Below are 15,545 nucleotides of genomic sequence, written 5' to 3' on the forward strand. Positions count from 1 at the left end.
CTCTTTTGGGTATGCAGGTACTAAGAGTTCTCTTACTACCAACCAGACATCATTTGGCTGGGTCTTGCCGGTATCAACAACGAGGAAGAAACAACCAAATGGAAACAGCAACTAACTATGGCTCTTGGCCCAGACAACGTCCTAGGCGTAGGGGAGATCGGAGCAACAGGGAACGCCTAGACGACGTTTTTATTCCTGAACTGCAGTAAGTAGATCGAGAGGTCGTTTCGCCCCTTGTCCCCGAATATGAGGAATATGTTCTCATAAAATCTTGCTCCAATCTGACCTAGCTGGCGAGCGATCCCAGTTTGCGATAGAGAACAAGACAGCAAGCGAGCGTACTTTTATTAGCTTCTTCTCCATATTATCAAAACAATAGAAAACTATCTCCCTAACTACTCAAAAGTACATAATATATTATTAATAAGTTAAATATTACGAGCGATTAATAAGATAAAACTTGTAATTAATTTCACAATTCCTTTAATTGAGTGGACGGTGATTGTTTTGTCACTTAGATTTTCATACAAAACTATGTGTAGGACTTCTTATGCAGCTCACATCATTCGAGGTGGCTTAGACTAATATTCAATCGCAAGTTAGGTAGTGAAGTTGCGCAAAAATTTAGCCCTATCAATCTATATAGAGTCCATTACTCGAATGGTCTCATCCGAAATTATCTATTAAAGTCATCTTTCTTTCGTTTGTAACAACAAAGTCACTTAACCATGACAATAACACTCAGAAGGTCACTCAACTAGATTTCTCAAATTTGATCGCCAAATACTTGTTTTACCCTCTAAATTATTAACTTTTATCTTCTTATTGTTTCTTAGCTTTTTAATATAATAATTTTTCTCTTTTTAATTTATATTGTAGACTTACCTTAGAATAAATAAATTTTATTTATAAACTAAAAAAATTAAAAAAGTATAAGCATATACAATGTTGGAATAGTAAAATATTGCATATTAGAAAGTTAATTAAAACAATTTGTTCGTATAATAAATTTGATATTAACAAAAAAGCTCAAAAAATTATTTACACAATTGAGAATGAAAGAAAATAAAAGTTTTAAAATATATATTCCATGCACGTACTATAGAAACTAATTATTTAAAATAAAGGTATTTTTGTAATATACATTACATATTCTTGAGTATTATGCTCAATTATATTATTATTTTGACATTATATATGCTAGACAAATATTTAAAAAGAGAAAAAATCATAATATTAAAAAAGCAACAAACAAAAACAGAAGATAAAGTTGATAATTTAGAGGATAAAATAGGTATTTGGTGATCAAAAGTTTGATAAATCTGGTTGAGTGACCTTTTGAGTGCTATAGGCATAATTAAGTGACTTTGTTGTTACAAACGAAAAAAAGATGACTTTGGTAGATACTTTTGATTAGTTGAGTAACTATGTGTGTAATAGACTCTATTAAGTGAAATTTGTTTCGTAAAAACAGTTGAATTTTACGAAACAAATTTCACAAAATTTCACGTATATGCATTGATAGTGCTAAATTGATGAGATTATAAAACTGTAAATTGGGGGTATACTCACCCCTGGAAAAAAAAATACAAAACTGTAAATAAAAGATCCTCAAAAATGAAACAACCTGAAAAAGGCAAGAAAATTAAGACTTGGTTCACAACAGGTGTATAACAGTCCAGGATGTCATCCACCCAAACCCCAAGTCAGTGAGTTACTGACAATCCCCAAATAAAGACTGGCATTTGCTTCCTAACTTTTTCTTCTCTTTTTTCTGCCATTTCCACTGTGTTTTCTTGTTTCTTTCTACTTGCTTTTCTCCCTAGAAGTAAGGTAAAAGTAAAAAAGGAAAGACTGTAGAAAGTTACCCTACTTTTAGTTTGCAGGTGATGTGTGCATGCATACCCACAAGTACATAACACTATTACATCACCTTTGTCCAAGATTGGTAATAATAAAAGCTAAGTTTATGGTATCAGAATTTTAAAGATTTTTAGGAATTTATGTTAAATGGGTCAGCTTTATTTGTGGCAAATAGAAGCTCACTCTTAACTCCTCATCAAACAAATACACTGTCATCTTCCTTTCTTTGACCAGCAATTATATGATAATTACATTTCTCTTGTTTTATAGTAGTAGTATTATATGTTAAAGGCAGTAAATATATGTATTTTTTTCTGATAATCAGTCATCTTCATAAGAAATTAAAAAAAAAAGGTGTGGTGGTGCCAACTAAGAAGCTGGCTTGCACCTCTTCCATGACTTCCCTTTTACTGTTTGTAATTTTAAGGCAAATTTCTCTTATCACCTACCACTGATAACTCCATCTTTCCTTTCCTTCTCTGTCATATTCCTATTTCTAAAAAGCACCCTTATGCCCATTGTACCATTTATTATTCTATGTATTTTTAGTCTCTTTGCAAATTCAGCCCTTTTGTTGTTGTCATCTGGTTTACTGTCTTTCAGAAGGGGCAGGTGGTTGTCTCAGAAAGCACCATCTCAGCTTAGATTTGGACTTTAATCTGCTATCAATGCTGTGAAAAATCAGATACAAGATTGTACTATTAGTTTTGCTAGTATTTAACTTGTGTGGCTCTAAAAAGAGTCTATTATTTGTGTGTTCTTAGAATTTGGTAAGTGCATTGGCTTTCTTGAGTTTTCTTGGTCAAGATCTGTGGATTGGCTTTTTATTCATCTTTTTAAGGAAGAGAATGATGATGGAGTTCTTGAGATCTGGTTATTGAAAATTGTGTTTGGGGGTATATCTCAGGAAGGTATGAGAATTATAAAGATTGAAACTTTCTCAAAGTTATGCACTTTTTTTTCTCTGTATGTTCCCATTGTTTTGCATTTCTTGTTTATATTCTTAACATTGGCATCAGGAATTACATAAGGGATTTTTGTTTATGTTGCTTTACATTCTCTACTAGTGGATCTTGTTACATGATCTCTTGGTTGACTGGCTCAGTTTATGAATTTACTGTTTGCTTTCTGTGTTTCCTTTTAAAACAGAAGGCATTTGTAGGATGCCCTTTTCTTCCTTCCCACCTTCATTGTTAATTTTGAAGATTTATAAATGGTGAACATGATTATACTCATTGGTAGTAAAAGTAAAGTGTTTATGTTTTCTGTTTGACTTGGAGTTGCAATTAGAGAATTCAGAAGTAAAGATTACAACTTTAGTTGCATATTGGGTTTAATAGAACATATACTTTCTTAGATGTGTGGTTTGTGTGTAAAATTGCTGTTCATCATTCAATTTATGCTATTTTTATAGGTCTGTTGACATCCTAGAAGATGGCTTCTAATCTAAAGGAGGATTTATCGCAAAAAACTGCTGTGTTTGGTCTCAAGGTCTGGCAATTGATTGGAATCCTTGTTGGGATTTTCATAGTGGTCATCCTCTTATTGTTAACATTGTATCTCACTTTCCGGAGGAAGTCAAAAAGAGCTACGGACAATCTCCCTATTAGCCAAATACCTACTGTTTCTAAGGAAATTAAAGAAGTTCGGGTTGAGCAAGTATCAACAAACGAATTTGCTCCACGCGATGGAATTCTTCTCACTATTCATGACAAAACCAGTGATAAAGAATCAGACAAGGTTTTGGTTCATCTTGGAATGGGGAAAAAGAACGGCGATAACAGCAGTCAATCGGGTTCCTTCCATCACGTTGATAAGGACTATTGTGGGTCACAATCAGGAGAAGAAGGGAGTTCATGCAAAACTGCATATAAAGCTTATAATTCACATCCAATAGCTGCTCCTTCTCCTCTAACTGGATTACCTGAATTTTCACACTTGGGTTGGGGCCACTGGTTTACATTGAGAGATCTTGAGGTTGCAACAAGCCGGTTCTCAAAGGAGAATATTCTTGGTGAGGGTGGATATGGCGTTGTCTACAGGGGAAATTTGATTAATGGAACACCCGTAGCTATTAAGAAGCTCCTCAACAATCTGTGAGTTGATAGCATCAAATTATATTCTTTCCTTACTGGTCCTTTTGTTTTAGTTACCGACTTGAGTTTGAATTTATGATCTTTGTCCCAGAGGTCAAGCAGAGAAAGAGTTCCAAGTGGAGGTTGAAGCCATTGGCCACGTGCGTCACAAAAATTTGGTTCGCCTTCTAGGATACTGCATTGAAGGAACTCACAGGTATTTCCCCATCTGGAAGTCTCCGATAATCCTACACCTTTTTTGATATGAAAATGAAGCTCTGGATTTTTCATTACCTTCATGTGTGTGTGCAGTAATAGAATGAGTATTATGTTCTTTCTTGTATACCATTTGAAAATGCTGTTCTAATTCATGATCTCAGGATGCTGGTTTACGAGTATGTCAACAATGGCAATTTGGAACAGTGGCTTCATGGAGCCATGCGACATCATGGGTATCTCACTTGGGAGGCTAGGATGAAGGTTCTCCTTGGGACAGCTAAAGCGTAAGTTCATTCAGCTAATCTATTTTTTGAATAATACAGATCTCTTGATGTACTATCATCTCTTGCAGTCTTGCCTATTTGCATGAGAATATTGAGCCCAAAGTTGTTCATCGAGACATAAAATCAAGTAATATATTGATTGATGATGAATTCAATGCTAAGGTCTCTGATTTTGGTCTTGCCAAACTGCTTGGTGAGGGCAAAAGTCACATCACAACTCGAGTCATGGGTACCTTTGGGTTAGTTTCTTCTTTCTGCTCGTTTTGATTCGATTACAGCTTCAGTAAATTTCATGTTTTGGTCTTCTGGGTTTTACAGTCTTCTACTTCTGGTGTCTTATTTTTTTCCTCTTTTGGTATAAAAAAATGATAAGGAAGTGCTATTTTTAGCATTGTTATATCATTTCACGCCTTTTCAAATATTTGACAGGTATGTGGCTCCTGAATATGCAAATACTGGTCTCTTAAACGAAAAGAGTGATGTTTATAGCTTTGGGGTTGTGCTGTTAGAAGCAATCACTGGAAGAGATCCCGTGGACTACGGCCGGCCTGCCCAAGAGGTTTGTTATCTTTAGTACCTTATATTAAGATCTCATTAGCACACCGACTTATATATCTTATCTGCATCCTCATTATTGAAGAAGCTGTAAAAATGATTGTGCCCAGATCTTCTGCAGAATAGATCGTTGTTAATACTTGCCTTGCTGGTTTTCTAATATTTGTCTCCTTTGCATTTTCGATTCAGTTTCCCTAGATTTTTTACAGATCACTTGTTCTTGATATATCATGTATGATGGCCAGTGTTCACAAGCTATAAATCTTTGAGAAGGATATCTCTACCTGATTCCAGCGGATTGATCTTGTTGTAAACATTGTTCATGACTTCAGCCTTCTGCAAAAATTATAGTTTAAGAAAATGTCCCATGCTTTAGCCTTCCTTGTTCCCTATTCATTATATTATCTGAACAAAAAGCTACTACTGGTATCGTGCTGCTATTTCTTTTTGCTTTACGAGACAAACGCTTGGCAATCTTGTCTCTTTTCACCATGTCATAATGAAATATATTTTGTATATATCAAGACAACATTCATAATATCTTAGTTGCCCACTGTCCTAGCCTGATGCGTTGTGTGATGGGTATATCTTCCTGCTCTACATTAATTGGTAAAAGGAGTAGTAATCTTTGATTTCACACCATCAAGTCCAATGGAAGCTGATCAATATTTGAATTTTATGCTCTTTCACCACCAATGGTCCACAGAATTTATTTTAATACACGAGATATTAGTAGAATCATATCTGAATCTTCTCAACCTTGGTAATAATTCTAACTAGAGCTTGAGTTTTAGCTGAGGATTCGTCAAGCAAATCTATTTTTCATTTTGGCCTCTGAATATATTGATACTGATTTTCTCTTAAATCTTTCCCACCGCTTCCTTTTACCAATATCCTTATTCTCCGGTTAATTTGCTTCATAATGCACTAATTCTAGTGTAGTTTTTTTACCCGTTCCCACTAGTATTAGGTTTTTAACGACAAGGGATCGCAGATTTGAATCCTAAAGAACTAACAGGACTTCATTTCATTTTTGACCTCACTTTGCTCAATTTTTGCGCTAAGAACATACTCTTAAAGTAATTAAACTTTTCTGGTTGCAGGTGAATCTCGTTGACTGGTTGAAAATGATGGTTGGAAGCAGGCGCTCAGAGGAAGTAGTAGATCCAAATATTGAATCAAGGCCACCAACAAGAGCTCTCAAAAGAGCCCTTCTGACTGCTCTCAGATGTGTTGATCCAGATTCTGACAAGAGACCAAAGATGAGCCAAGTTGTTCGTATGCTTGAATCAGAGGAATATCCCATACCAAGAGAGGTCGGTATCTGCTTTCTGTTTCCTCTTTTCTTCTATTGCCACGTGAAGCACAAAATTTATTCACCCCGAACTATGCCCTCAAGTTTCTTATATTGTTAAACTGTGATCCTGTTAGATACAGTCAATTCCTAGTCTTCGTTTGAACAGATGTGTTATATTTGCAGAGGTTACTAGCAATTTTATTTTATTCAATATGCATTGCTTGTTGAAATTGTTGGATAAGCACATTCATGTCCTAGAATTTATGAAAATGGCTTGTGTATTTGGATGTTCTTCCTTTATGTAGGGACTTAGATGTGGCGGAGATATTTGATTCCTAGCTTGGACTCTTAACAATACCTTCCGTTGTAGTCAACTAATGGAGGGGGATATAACAATCTTTAGATCAACTTGTTTCTTGAGGTGTAGATAAAGAAAGGGAGTATGAATAAACATCCATGTGAACACACCTATTATTTGTTGTATGGGATAGAGATGGTACCGGATGATAAATATGCCTAACTGTTTGTCTGTCAATATCTTCGTCAAAAATTATTTTGTCCGTCAATTGCTCATCCCTTATTGAATGGTTTCTGAAATGAGGGTAACAACAAGGATGGACAAACTTCTCTCCTTGTTTCAGTGATTTCTATCCCTCGTCAACTGATGGGGAATATCATGTCATCCTCTAAGTTTCCAGTTTCCGAGGTCTAGTTTACTGCTAAGCGATGGAAATTAGAGAAGTTAAAGGGTGCAGTCACATGGATGCTCTTATGGATGTGTATTCTTTTCTTTAGTGTCTCCGATTCATCGGTGTATGTCCGAATTCTCTATGTTGCTGCATGTATCAATCTGGAATCACCTTTACTAGATCAACGTATTGCTCATACCTCTTGAACATATAACTGAAAGAACAAAATTATAGTAAATTTTTCACACACAACAAATGAGAAACTTATGTATCATCTTCATTTTTTGCAACTGCAGGATCGAAGGCAACGAAGAGCTCAAGCAGGCAACGCAGAGAGTGAATCTCAGAATTACGACACTGACAAGAGTGACAACCCAGATTCAAGGTCAGAAAGTAGAAGGAATCATAAAGTATAACAGTCTTAGACACAACTTTCTGGTCGTTTATAAGAAGCGTACTACTTAAAAAGGCTTCATCATACTGAAGTCTACCGGATCAAGTGAGTAGGAGGACGAACTGTTTCTGTTGGTATATTGTTGCTCAGAGATTGACTACTCTTCTTTTTCTTCTCCCTTGTTGGGTTCTATTCTTTCTTTATCTTTTATTTGTCCTTTGGTTTTCCTTCTTCTTTTCCTTTTTGGTTCTTTCCTTGTATGAAAGTAGATAGGGAGTTAATTGTATTGTGGACTTGGGTGGTCTTGTAACTAAACTGAGAACAATCCAGGGGCGGGGGCTGTGTACAGAAGAACTTCTTTCTTTGGTATTCAGTATTATTTCAGTAATACTATAATTTATTATCTTTTAAATGGAATACCATGGTTCAAATTTCGATAGAGACAAAAAACAGTATGTGATTCCTTTCCATTTGCCTAAGTTTTGATGAGCAGAGATACCCAATACATGTGCTGGTTGGTAGGAGATAACAAATATCTAGTGGAATAGTCGAGATTCACGCGAAAAACAAACTCCTGGGAGAAGAGTTTGGACCTGATTTACAGGCTGTTGGGGCTTCTTTATGAGTTTAGGGACCTACTTCAACTGGTAATTATTAGTACTACTGTGGGTGAAGCAGCTGGTCCCTAGTAATGCAACAATTGATTTTTCCTCAAAGCTTTCTTGTTACAATTGAACTTGCACTATTATTAATGCTTCACAGTTCTTTGCTTGCAAGTTGCAACATAGGTACAGCCACCACCATTATCCACCCCTTGGCCCTTACTAGAGTCCAAAAGACATTTTCTTTTTTTTTTTTTTTTTTGGCAGAAAGACCCCTTAAAACATCATTTTACTATAATCTGTTGCAATTTTATGTGTCTTTTCAACTTCTTTTTTAATGCTAATTAGTTCGAGTTTATAGCATAATAGTAGGTGGTCCACGCAAATACGGTTATACGGATTCTTGATGCTATAGTCAAACGCCAGTGGTTGTTTAGACTAGCGAAGAAAGTTATGTAATAATTTTAATGCACGAATAATAGTATAATGATTAATAATCACTGAATTATAAAATGCATGTGTTTAATAATATAAAACTGAAAGGAACGGTGTGTAATATTAAACTCTGCAATTTTATGAGTATATTTTCAAAGTAAAATAAGAAGTTAGAGAGATAAAATCAAAGTTACTTTGGCCTTTTACGTGTTATATCCTATCAAGCTACTCATGGTACTGGTTATTGGTTTATCGCATATTACTACCAAAATTGCAATATACCATTATATGCCAACCAAATGCAATATAAAATAATATCTAATATCATACTGGGAGTATTTCTTATCCCGTGACCAAACGACCCCCTAGTTGAGGACCAATTGAAATGGTTTCTAGTGAAAAAAGAAATCCAACTAATCAAAGAAGCTATAAATCAAGTCAGATAAGAGATGTCTATGCAAACAAATAAGACAAAAAATTAAGAAGCAAAGATTGTCACTACTAAATGCATGTTTTCTTATGGCAAATCCAGCTAAGAACAGTATTAAAATGCCACCAACTCGTGTGGTTAGCTACATGTAACGAGGCTGACTCAGCTTATAGACTGAGACAGGAACCAAATCTCACATCACAAGATAAGGCTGCTAAGTCACTGAATTTATCCAATTGGCTTTGCTAGCATCTTTCCTCAACATTCAGTACAGGACAGCAGCCTCGCCATTAATTAGCTGTCTAATGAAGATGGACATGACAAAGCTTTGGTGGGCAGAGTTTTAACAAGTATTCTGTTGAACAACAGTTGAGATGCGCGCAAATTTATCCGAACACCACATTTATCAGAGAGAGAGAGCGAGAGAACATTTGTAAAAGTAAGAAGCCTAGTAAAATTTATACCATTGACCCTCATGGCGAAGCCAGACGCCTTCTCCAAATAGACCAAACAACCATCAGAAGTTTTCTATTTTGCACTAAAAACTGCACAGGTCTGGTAATCTGGTCAATGTGGTTATGTACAGCAGCTGAGACAGCTTTGGAAACAGAGAACTAAAAGAATACAAATTCACAGAAAGCTGGCTTAATTGCTATTCAGACATCTCTTGCATTTGGTAGATCTTACTGTTTGAGTTGTGAATCAGGAGGTTTCGCACGTTGCTGGTCATATTCTTGCTTCAGTTCCTCCAAACACTTGGAAACCTATTAAGTGAAAAAAGACAAATAAAATGAGCAGTAGCTTAACAAGATGACACAGAGAGACAGGAGGACAGCAATCAAATGAGTATTCAGCCCAGATGCTTCCTCTCTTTAGATTGTTTCAACCTTGTGTCCATATCCAGAATAAGACTCTTTCTGAGAAATCAAACATGTAAATGAATATCATCAAGTATCATATGACTACTCTTAAGCTAAAAACAATTCCTTCACCTTAATCCTTGCATACGCTTGGCGGCAAATCTTTGCCACATACAACTTTATAATGCTAATCAACCAACAGGCTTGCAATTTGCATGCATTCAACTTGGTTTAACATTCATCAATATACACTAGGGTTTTGCTTCTGAACTTTATCCACTTAGTTTATGGCTCCCTTCTAGATCCAAATTCAGCAGCCTTTTTTTTTGAACTGGTAAAGGCTGTGACCCGAGTGTGGGCAATAATGCGACTGGACAAGTTTTGCTGCAAAAGCTGAGGTTTGGACTATAACTCGGTTCGAGTTGCTGCGTACCGTTAACTTTCTTGACAAACTCAGCAGCCGTACAAGCCTGTACTGACTAGATTCTACTTGTATCTACTCAAACTACTTTAGTTTATAGATCCCACATTGAGCCAAAAGTTTCGCCAGGTTTACAAGCCTATTCCACTTTGTGGGATTCCACTGGGTTTGTACAAGAAGAAAAGGCTCCCACAATGGCTCTCACAAAAAGAAAAGGCTCTCACAATGGCTGAGGAAGATATACAAGAAGACATGCGACAGAAAACACACGCACAACTGATGCAAAATTAACTACATTAAGCATCACTATATTTTTTTTTATTTCTTTTGATAGCTGTTATCATGTATAACAATGAGAACTCCAAAATTTCAATACAAGGTAGAGTGCCACGTTTGAGTTCCACGGTTTCACTTCAGACTGAAGCTTGACTTAAAATTTTCAAAGGTAAACTAAGCCATGAGGCATCCATCATATGTAGAGAAACATATAAGCGGCTGCTTAAGGACCACATAAGAACTGAAATGACGCAATAGACAGCAAGACACAACACCAGAGAAAGGAACAATAATAATTACATAGACAACTGGTTTAAGGAAAAACAGTCAAATTACTTTTACTAATGAATCCATTTCTCCATAGACTTAAATATTTTTCAAATAGAAGGAAATATATATAACCTTGTATGCCCACACATCCATCTTAGCATCCTCATTTCTATTACTTTCATCTTCTGGACATGGGTATTCTTAAAAGGCCACCACTCTGCCCTATATAGCATAGTAGGTCTAACCACCAGTCTGTAAAACTTACCCTTAAGTTTAGGTGGCACCTTCTTATCACACAAAACCCTGGAAGCGAGCCTCCATTTCATCCATCCCGCTCTAATACGATGTGTGACATCCTCGCCAATCTCACCTTACCTTGGATAATAGATCCGAGGTACTTGAAACTCCCCTTCTTAGGGATGACTTGTGAATCCAACTTCACTTCCACGTCCGCATGACGCAAATATTAAAAAATTATATTTGATCAAATAAAAAAAGAATGAAAATCTAGGTTTACCACCCACCACTTTTTCTCCGAGTCTGTGTCCATATTTGACTAGATATTCATGTCCTAGTATGTCGGATATATGGATTGAACCTACTCACTTTACATCCTCATATGTTAGTAAATGCATCTTTTAAAAGGTCACCTTATTAGGGACATTGTGGTAACCGTTCGAGCATTAATACATTGACAATTAGAAAACCACGGCATTGGTTCCTACAAGCATTTGACTAACATTAGATCATTGTTTGGCTAGAAGAGTGTTGACTAGTGAGAGAAGGGGGAAGGGGAGAGAGAGAGAGAGAGAGAGAGAGAGAGAGAGAGAGAGAGAGAGAGAGAGAGAGAGAGAGACTAGCCTTGATTGAAAAAGCCATTGGTAACAGTATATCTGGATTCATGGCATCCTCAGGGAAGTTGCGCAAAGCATGTATGAGTTTCTCAAATGGCAACTTTACCTGGGAATGAGAGATATTAAGCCTGTAGGAGCAAGAAGAAGAAGCATTTATTAACTTTTCTGTATTTAAGACTCACCAGGTCATCGTGGCAATATTTCAATAGAGCCAAGCCAACTTTGAAGACGACTTTAATACCCTGGGACAGTGAATTTAGTAAGCTCAACAATAAATTCAGGCATCAGAGTGGATAAAGATGAAAGATTACTGACCTCAAAAAGGAAGACATCCCAAATTCTGAGAGCCAAGTGAAATGGGAAAGAGTACGAGAAAACAGTTATGAACCACTGACTTGCATACATGCTGGGATTTATCATCTCCTGAGCAAAATGCTCACCCAACTTCGGCAGGTGCTCTTTCACCAAACGATCAAACTGAAAGAGGTATTGCTGTACAAGCGGCAATCCTACCTAGTGCGCATGTATAAAATTAATTATTTTAATACAAAGTAGGCCATATGATAGATGTTATCTAATCATTGTAATGAAACAAAGACTTCCTAATATGTGGAAGCGGCTGAAAGTCTCCAGAGCATTATGCCGTAGTAGTATAGTTGGATAGACACAAACAAGGTGGTTTACTTCTTAATATTCTTGATTTTGGTTTATCATGAAACTCATTTACTTATCTTCTTTTCTTAAAAATCATTTTCTCCTTTTCTTCTAATACTCCCTCTGTTTCGTTTTACATTACACTCTTTCTATTTCGAAACATTCCAAAATTTTGAAACAATTCAGTCTCTACCCTGCTTTCACAACTCGAAAAATTCAAATCCATTTAATCATACAAATTTTAAACTTTGATGTACCTTCTTCTCTGTCAAGCTAACTTTTCAACCATTTCACTACAACTGATATGATACAGAAGACAAAATGAATATCTTAAAACTCTGTTCCCATCGAACATCATCACATAGTTGAAAAGGAGAGAAAAGCTTGATACTAGACATAGGCTCTACAAGATTTAGTCTTTTTTGCCCTAACATCTCTCAGTGTCACATAAGCATCATGTGGTGGTGCATGCAGAGACACAGCTGAAGAAAAGAGCCAGGTCCTAGTTACTGATAGGATAAACATAAACGAAATGAATTTTAAACCCTTTTTCATGTTTAAGCTATTATATGAACCCCAGATTATGGAAGTGGTTTCTGAATTTTTATCCAGTTGATTAAGGATATAAATATCACAAATTTGGTGCTTAACATGGATACTATGGTCAATAACGGAGACTGAAATAACAGTCAAACTCTTCACCCTTAGGAATTGATCAGATAATTCACATCCAAATTCTTTTGAGTTCAAATGTATTGACAATCCACAAATATCGGTGAGCATCAAGCAGTTTCAAGGTTGAGCCTTACCAAGTACATTCCTTCCATAGGAGTGTGAACGGCTCCCTTCAACAATGCAACCAATAACCAAAATGCATCTTCTTCACTCATGTAAAGAAGAAGTAGACCTGCTACAAATCCCATACCCTGCAATCAAAATCATCAGTATCATCCAAAATCGGTAACCAGACAGTAGATCACCTGTCAATCAATAAATTAAGGATATATACCTGTACGTATCCAACATCTCGGTCAAAGACAGAATATGCTTTCAGAACGTTGTAAAGAGACCTTTGACCAGGTCCATGTCTCTGCTGAAAGAAAACATGTGAAGGAAAGGTGCGAGAAATATCTCGAATAATATCCAATTCGGAAGCTGATGTCTCATATATGACAAGTTGCTGCAACAGATAAAACTTCAATCAGTTCAGAGATTGCCATTACACAGGTAAAGCAAAAATGAACAAGCCAAAAATGGAGCAATCAGTTGAAAAGCAGCAGAACTAGCTGGAACTACAAGTCTTTCAAAAAAAAAACTAGTCCGGAACTACAAAAAATCTACCTCATAAACTCCAGGATTCAGCAGCAAGAGGTCCCGACTTCCAGAAATTAGCTGCCAGACGAGCCCCCTTAGACAATCCGGTATTCCTTTACGTATTCGCCTTTTAACAACATGTGGTTTCCTCCGTACATACTGCTTCCAATCACTTCCACCAACACCTATCATTTTTCTCCATTTCCTAATCCTTCTTTCATCTCTGCAAAATATTTTATAAATGTAAAAAGAGCATCAATCAATCAACTATACCGCAATTCCAAACTAATTGGATTTAGGTGTATCTATATATCCATTCTACTATATTCAGGTCCATTAAATGCTATAATTTATGATACAAGTATGTTGCATAATATGTGAAGCGCAACGATTTACTTCTCGTACACGAATATTATTTCACTGTGCATCTAAGATGTGCCGCCAGTGAAAATACTGCAGAAACAAAGTTGTTTGTCACATCAACACAACGCATTGGATTGTTTCTCCTTAATATGGAGTTCTGTTGATCTGAAGATGCACCATTTAAATTTTGTGACATTACAAAAATATGATTACTGTTCCGTCTACAGGATGGAAAATTGGGTGATAGTGGAGGGGTGAAAAAGAGAGTCATCACTAGAAGTACAAATAGGTTAAGAAAATTTACATGTCCAGTTTAACAACAGCAACTAATGAATAAAAAAGTAGTTCCTTACCTCTGATATTCAAAGGCTGACCGGCTCCTTGCCAAACCTTCAGTAGGGCTATGTTCCTGCTTCACAAAACCGAATCTATCAACTCGCATGGGAACAACCGGGCCTTCCTCATTTTCATCTACTACTTTACTTTCCATTGCTAACCTAGAACAACCCCAACACTACACTTCAATAGAACATTAGACTACCGCCAGCAACTTTTCCAACTGCATGGACCAGTAGTACAGATTCTCCTAAACCCTGAACTGCATTAAAGGTGACTGCTTGTTAACAAATACAAACATCATAACATTGGAAAAACTTTTCCAAATTTATCAACAAAAAAGACATCTTACAAAAATTCACCTGAAAATAACTTTACTAATACCAATTGGTTTTGTGGGATGATTTCCACACTGGCTCACCCTATGAAGAAAAAGAGAAATTTTAGACTCCTTTCAAATATTATAAAAACAAACGATCTGAAAACTGCATCAGCATACATTAGAATCATACACCAATGACCTGTTTGGTTTGGGATTATTTTTACCTGATTTCATTTGAAAAGAAAAAAAAAAGTATAGCAATGCTGTGATGAGGGTAGAGATAAAATATCAAAGTGCAGACAAAAAACAATATCTCATTAAAGGTTAACACAGCATTCTGTACCATTCATATCAAACGCCAAAACAAGAACAAACAGGTTCGAATGAATTCCCAGCTAAATGGGGCACAAAATAACGAGAGATTAAAAACCCACATTCAATTTTAAATAAAATTACAACCTTTATATTCATAGACTAAGAATATTCATATCTACGAATCATGTTTGGGGGTTAAATTTTGGGGGGAACAAAAACGGGTAGCAATTGGGGGAGAAAACGAACCTGGATAGATAATTCCAACATTACGGAGACATTAAAGTACATGTGATTTGATTTTCTTGTTGACAATACTAATATGATTTTCCAAGAAACAAGAACAGATTAAAAGAAAAATTATGTTTCTGTTTACATAGCTGGCGTGTGCATTTTACGCTTTTAGAAATTACTCGTGAGGCCGCGTTTTCAGGGTGGGGTTAACATTTTTTTTTCCTTTCTTACGTTTGGGTACATAAATTGGGATAAATTAATAATTAATATTTCGGTTTTATACTTGTTTTTCTTCGTCTTAAAAAAATGTATTGGAAACTGGAATTTATTGAGATCTGAGGAATTATAAATATTTTGTGTTGAAAATATCTGTCAGATCTAATAAGTAACATACTATAAGTTGTTTCAGATCATTTCATATTTTGTTTTATTAGTATATGATCTTATTATAAGATCCAAAAAAACATTAAACATCACGAAAATGTC

The 15,545-nt window shown here is 35.9% G+C and overlaps 2 protein-coding genes across 3 annotated transcripts; one reads left to right on the forward strand and one right to left on the reverse strand.

Moving 5' to 3' along the window:
• The first annotated feature begins 1,947 nt into the window (after nucleotides 1–1,947).
• LOC109213914 (probable receptor-like protein kinase At5g18500) lies at nucleotides 1,948–7,810 on the forward strand. The gene is made up of 8 exons (XM_019377755.1): nucleotides 1,948–2,774; nucleotides 3,278–3,959; nucleotides 4,051–4,155; nucleotides 4,319–4,441; nucleotides 4,510–4,680; nucleotides 4,871–5,000; nucleotides 6,100–6,312; nucleotides 7,279–7,810. Exons 2-8 carry the CDS (start codon nucleotides 3,298–3,300, stop codon nucleotides 7,396–7,398), a joined length of 1,524 nt encoding a protein of 507 aa, XP_019233300.1. The 5' UTR covers nucleotides 1,948–2,774; nucleotides 3,278–3,297; the 3' UTR covers nucleotides 7,399–7,810.
• Nucleotides 7,811–8,912: 1,102 nt separating this feature from the next.
• On the reverse strand, nucleotides 8,913–15,276 carry LOC109213915 (EVI5-like protein). Of its 2 annotated transcripts, none has more exons than XM_019377757.1 (10): nucleotides 15,075–15,276; nucleotides 14,554–14,613; nucleotides 14,209–14,448; nucleotides 13,520–13,715; nucleotides 13,188–13,358; nucleotides 12,988–13,104; nucleotides 11,840–12,037; nucleotides 11,707–11,766; nucleotides 11,532–11,630; nucleotides 8,913–9,607 (listed from the first exon to the last, which is right to left on the reverse strand). In XM_019377757.1, exons 3-10 carry the CDS (start codon nucleotides 14,343–14,345, stop codon nucleotides 9,527–9,529), a joined length of 1,059 nt encoding a protein of 352 aa, XP_019233302.1. In that variant the 5' UTR covers nucleotides 14,346–14,448; nucleotides 14,554–14,613; nucleotides 15,075–15,276; the 3' UTR covers nucleotides 8,913–9,526. The 2 variants fall into 2 exon arrangements, with proteins under 2 accessions (XP_019233302.1, XP_019233301.1); XM_019377756.1 differs by having other exon boundaries at nucleotides 14,209–14,453.
• Nucleotides 15,277–15,545: the final 269 nt, after the last annotated feature.

This window comes from Nicotiana attenuata, unplaced genomic scaffold (genome assembly GCF_001879085.1).
Source record: "Nicotiana attenuata strain UT unplaced genomic scaffold, NIATTr2, whole genome shotgun sequence".
Classification (NCBI taxonomy): domain Eukaryota; kingdom Viridiplantae; phylum Streptophyta; class Magnoliopsida; order Solanales; family Solanaceae; genus Nicotiana; species Nicotiana attenuata.